We start from the raw sequence: 5,522 nt of genomic DNA, 5'->3' as shown, positions 1-5,522 counted from the left end.
TATGTATCGCTTAAAATTGGTACGATTGATACACATGTTTGATGGTAATTTTAAAAACAAATATTTATTTTAGAACAAATTTATAAAACTCAAATTTGTTTAGATTTAAAGGTATTTATGGATTCTGATAACGATGAGAAATAGAATACGTGAGTACGAGACAATGAATATTTTGTCCGTGAGCGCACACACACGCACTCACACACTCACACCAACACCATTATCTATTATCTGATCTATCTATCTGTCAAAAATCAAAATTCCATTCCCTTTCCTTTAAATTATCGTGGGTCCAAAACTGGAACTACCATCTTCACCCCCTTTTCCTTCATTCTACTTTCTCCCCAGTTTTCCGACGATCATGGTAGATGGGTAAAGCAACCAGGTGGATCCGCTCCCTTTTCCGGCCCAAAAGAAACTCAGTCGGGTCGGATTCTCTCCGGGAATTCAAACCTAATCCATCGGAATCTTCCTACGCTCATGAATCATTGGATGCTAACAAACATGCGATAGCAGTCGCCGCCGCCACGGCTGCGGTGGCCGAGGCAGCGCTTGCGGCAGCTCATGCGGCGGCGGAGGTTGTGAGGCTAACTGCTTCTGGTCATGGGAATAGAAGTTATCATGAGGGTGACCGCCGGAGGGTGACGGCGGCCGTCAAGATACAGTCGGCGTTTCGAGCGTACTTGGTAATTTGGGGGGAATTTACTAAGATACCCTTGTCGGTACATTTAATGGAAGGAGGAGGGTTACAAACAGTTGCACATGGGTCTTGGTTTTTGGAACTTGTGGACCGACCCTTCATTTTTATGTTTCCATACCTCGCAATGAAACATCCACCTCAATCCTCATCCACCATTTCTTTCTGTCGATAACTCCATTACAATACAATCTGTATATTGATTTTTTACAGCTAACAACTGGTTGGTTTCTACATTCCATATGTAGGCTAGGAGAGCATTGAGGGCACTTAAAGGATTGGTGAAGCTTCAGGCACTTGTTAGAGGTCGCATCGTTCGAAACCAGAGTGCCGACATGCTTCGTCGAATGCAGGCCATGGCTCGTGTCCAGGCTAGAGCCTGTGCCACTCGAGCTTCCTTATCGGCCTCACCACATTCAAGCACCCGCTCTTCCAATTCCCACAATCATCCGGTAAGTTTTCTGAACGAATCAACCGACTTCAGTCGTTTCAGTTTTTTTTTTTTTTTTTTTTATTGAAATGCGGCATTCTGCTTCGTTACAATCCAGAAATCTAGTTCGATTCAAGGCTCGTACATTCAAGAGCGGTTAAAAGGGCTGTATTGGTTGGAAAATTGGATGGACGAGTCTTCGTGGAGCAGTAAAAATTGCCGTCCCGATGACGAAAGGAGCGACAAGATTCTTGAAGTCGATACTTGGAAGCCTCGGCTCGATCCGAGCCCGAGTAACAAGTCGGCCTACGACTCGCATTCCACACCACCGAAGCCGTGGAACCGACATGGGTCCAGGGAAGTATTGCCGTTGGGTTCCATGATCCTTCGAGAAGCGGAGAAAGCCGTAACGACAGCCGATAACACGCCTCGAGTTCATTCCCCTGCTTCGAGACCTGGAAGCAGCCATAAACGGAGCCCGTTTGCTGAACACTCACGGAGCGTTTTCGGGGATTACCCGAGTTACCCAAACTACATGTCGAACACGGAGTCTTCACGAGCAAAACTGCGGTCCCACAGTGCTCCGAGACAGAGGATTCAGTTTGAGAAGTCGGGTTCGACGAGAGTGATTTGGGATTATTCGGATACCATCTCCGAGAGAGGATTTCAAAGCTAGATTTCGGCCTCTAAGCCGGTTATTGGATTGCAAAAACGAAATCGTTTGTTTTTTTGATTAGGTTGATGATCCAGGTTGTTTTATGTTATGGTCCGATGGTGTGTTAGCTGAATTCTGTTTGGGGATGTAATTCTATAACTGTATATGTTTGTGCCATTTAAACTTAACAGGTTCCAATAAGCATTAACCACGGTCCAGACAAGCTCTTGACTGAAAATGGTTGTTTATCAAGCCTTTTGTGGTATGTGCTTACCGATAAAATACATTTTATCATCTCGTGTCGACCTGGTAAGTGCAACAATAACGTTGGCCAGATATACGCTCGGTCAGCACCGTCTAATCAGATCGGTTTTAGGTAAACAAACAAACAGCACCATACCCGTTTCTTCTTCTATAACGATTTTATGCAAACTTTATTGTGATTCACGTTTTATACCATCTAACTTAAGGGTTGTGTGTTTACCTCTTAATAGTTCCATTAAGAGGCAACATCTGAATCGTTAACAGATAAATCTTGTTTGGCAAAAAATAAGTCTGCCTCTTAATGATCCTAAAACTCTCTGAATGATTTTGTATTCTAGATCTCCCTTAACTATTAAGAGCCCTAATTTCATTGTACACAATTACCAAATAATTATATTTCATTTTGCATTATATCATGAAAGCCTCTTAATCATTTTGATCACTTAATCATTCTGCACCAAATCATTCAGCAATTGTCAAACAGCCCCTAGTTATAAACGTTATCGGTTGTTATTTCTGAATGATATACACTTAAACATGGAAATCAAACTGAAAAAAGAACACAAATCTCTAATTGTCGTTCGGTTCAGCATTTCATCCATCAACAAGAACTTGTGCATTCTTTAATGGATCCATCATCCCATTTCCCCTATTTGTATTCTTGAGATCTGACTCATACGCTGCACCCAAAAGAAAATACATGTTACAACATTTTCAACACATTCTTTTATTTAGATGTATATTTTGTAGGTGTAGAGATTCTTACTAATTGCAATCGGTATTGGGGTCGATGGTAAAGCCAAGGGAAACACCGCAGAAGCCGGGTAAGGTAGCGATGGCGGTGGCATTTGGATTGTAAGTCGTAATAACACCCATCAAGCACATGCATAGCGATCGCCGGTTTTCTTCAGAGTCGCCAAGGTTATTGATACTAGCTATAGCATCGCAACAAGGGGACCCTGGATAGGGGTCCGGGGTGCCATACGTCACATAGGCAGAGCATGTTGAAACAAGGGTGGTCACGGTCACACAGTCCACGGCAGCTGTAGTTTTCGACGCCACCCAAAGGACCACAGCCGCTAGTAACAAACCACCAGTCACCACCTTTAAACCACCCATTTTAATCTTGTAGACTGTATCTTGGTGAAGGTGAATGATGATGGATGTGGTTATATATGGTGGTGAAGGGTGGTGGGTTTGCAATAACGAAGGTGTGGTGGTTTCGGCATTTGGGTTGCATGAACTGTGGCACCACGCAAATTGCACGGCTTAGGCCTTGTTGGTAAGCTTTTGTTTACTAATACATACATTTTCCTATTTAGTGCAACTAACAATCTATATCATTTTAATTTGATGATAAAGTTTGAAATTGATCCTTTTAGTTTTATAAAAACTAAGAGAACACCTTTAAGTTTTAAAATTTATAAAAAAAGACACTAAAACATTATAAATTTCAATGGGGAGCTTGATTTGAGTTGTAGTTCGAGCTTGAGAAATAGTTATCGAGTTCGAGTTGACTTGCGAGTTTTCGAGTCAAGTTCGAGCTTGGAAATTGGGTTTCGAGCTCGAGTATCAGCACAAAAAGGTGTTTAAATCCCATGACATAAATTGCTTTCAAGAAATTGCAGATCTGAAAATCTCTCAAAATTGTAAATGATAACAAACATCTAAAAGAACAGGTTCGGGACGATGAAATTGACATGAACGATACAAAAAACTGAAAGGTTTAGCAATGACAATGGTACTTTTCAACGCTTCCCACCGCCACCTCCGAGCTTAGGACCCTTACCTTTAGGAACATTGCCACCCTTGGCTTGGGTCTTCTGTTTTGAAACTACCTCGGCTTTCTTTGCTTTCTTCTCGTCCTTGGTTTTCTTGATCCTTTCCTTGATCTCACTTAGATATGGTTAACATATAAAAGAGTAATTATTTTACGATCGAATGGTAAAGTCATAATCATTACAAAAAATTCACCGAAGAAATAAACATACCGAAGAGCTGCCTCCCTAGCAGCATCACGGACTTCAGGCTTTTCACTTCGCTTCTTCTGAATAACTTCCAAAGTGGCTCCCACAATGGCCCTTGAATACGGCTTCTTGGTTGCACGACGTCTCTTCTTCACAGCTTCCTGAGCAATGTCCTGTAAGAAGTCGAAAAAGAGAAAATGTGGTTAGACTTTCACCAACACAGTAGATCATCAGAACAAAATCCCAACACATCAAGTTAACGGATTTGACTCACCTTCTTGTGCTGCTTCCGGAACATGGCAGTCCATGTGAGCTTTGAGGGCTTCAACTTATTATGGAAATACCTCTTGCATTTGGAATTTGCAAACAGGAAGACCTGAATTGAAACACCCAAATCTTTAATTTTACACAATAGATGGAAACAACCTAAAACAAAGAAGAATATATACAATATATATATATATATATATATATGCATAAAACAAGTTGAATGACTTCACATACGATGCCAGAAACACAAATAACAATCTTAATGCATAATCACATCATATACCTGCGAGTCAGATCTAATGAATCTAATACCCCTTCCTGGATATATCTTCTGGCCACTGAAACGGCAGAGCTCAGTCCTATGAACACACAAGCAAATGTCAAGATAGAAACGATCCCTTATAACAGCATAGTTAACCAATCTACATTATTTGTTCCTCGTGAAGGATACAACGTTTTCATAGGCCAATGTTCCCAATCTTTCTATTGCTTCAATATAACAGCATAGTTAACCAATCTACATTATTTGGTCCGAATCACCATGGATGTAATCATCATACTTACGAACCTAAGCAAATAAATAAAATGCAAGAGAAAGCGTAACCTCAAATACAAAATTAGGACAACCGTACATTTAGTGCATAAATCCTTATACATCTCAAGCTGATTCCAATTCTAACCCTAATAATACGATAACATCCTATTTCAGCAAGACGATTTCGAGACCTTAATACGAATTAGGTTATTGCATTCATCAACCTCGTTAAGGAACAGATTTGAATGACGCAATTTGGAGAAAGTGACGATCAAACAGATTCGTCATTTTCGTCCACTTTCCAATCCAAAAAAAAAACAATAAACTAGCAAATTCAAACAAACGAGATGAAGAATTACAAGGAATAATAGGGAGAACATACTTGAGGACCATGGCGATTGGCGGCCGCTGCTACACCTGTTGAAGGAGAAGGAAAAGCCCTAGTAACCCCAGTCGTGTCGATCCTTATATAGCAGAATCAGAATTTACCGTAACATTGTGGGTTTCACTTTCAATCATGAGTTATCCCTTAAGGAAATAAATTTCTCTTTTAACCCCTCTACTTTTATCTTTCTCATTTTTTACACCAAACCCCACTTTCTCTACAATTTTTAAATCTTTGGATCATTAGACAATAACTTATTTCAAATAATGATAAGTGAATGTAAATTATACTCTCTGTTCTTTATTATGTTAATTGTTGT

General features: G+C 40.4%; 3 protein-coding genes across 3 annotated transcripts; 1 reads left to right on the top strand and 2 right to left on the bottom strand.

The window, feature by feature from the left end:
• The first annotated feature begins 289 nt into the window (after positions 1-289).
• On the top strand, positions 290-2,084 carry LOC112525253 (protein IQ-DOMAIN 14). The gene is made up of 3 exons (XM_025135293.1): positions 290-686; positions 946-1,149; positions 1,246-2,084. The coding sequence occupies exons 1-3, from the start codon at positions 369-371 to the stop codon at positions 1,801-1,803; spliced, it is 1,080 nt and encodes a 359-aa protein (XP_024991061.1). The 5' UTR covers positions 290-368; the 3' UTR covers positions 1,804-2,084.
• Positions 2,085-2,494: 410 nt separating this feature from the next.
• Positions 2,495-3,412, bottom strand: LOC112526016 (putative non-specific lipid-transfer protein 14). The gene is made up of 2 exons (XM_025136392.1): positions 2,813-3,412; positions 2,495-2,726 (listed from the first exon to the last, which is right to left on the bottom strand). The coding sequence occupies exons 1-2, from the start codon at positions 3,163-3,165 to the stop codon at positions 2,720-2,722; spliced, it is 360 nt and encodes a 119-aa protein (XP_024992160.1). The 5' UTR covers positions 3,166-3,412; the 3' UTR covers positions 2,495-2,719.
• A 246-nt stretch (positions 3,413-3,658) lies between these two features.
• LOC112525237 (60S ribosomal protein L24-like) lies at positions 3,659-5,315 on the bottom strand. Its single transcript, XM_025135275.1, has 5 exons — positions 5,201-5,315; positions 4,567-4,642; positions 4,288-4,389; positions 4,038-4,186; positions 3,659-3,942 (listed from the first exon to the last, which is right to left on the bottom strand). The coding sequence occupies exons 1-5, from the start codon at positions 5,209-5,211 to the stop codon at positions 3,795-3,797; spliced, it is 486 nt and encodes a 161-aa protein (XP_024991043.1). The 5' UTR covers positions 5,212-5,315; the 3' UTR covers positions 3,659-3,794.
• Between the last annotated feature and the right edge of the window lie 207 nt (positions 5,316-5,522).

Source organism: Cynara cardunculus, assembly GCF_001531365.2.
Source record: "Cynara cardunculus var. scolymus isolate 2C chromosome LG 13, CcrdV1, whole genome shotgun sequence".
NCBI lineage: Eukaryota > Viridiplantae > Streptophyta > Magnoliopsida > Asterales > Asteraceae > Cynara > Cynara cardunculus.
The sequence above is the reverse complement of the archived record's forward strand: the minus strand, read 5'-3'. Positions and strand labels throughout refer to the sequence as shown.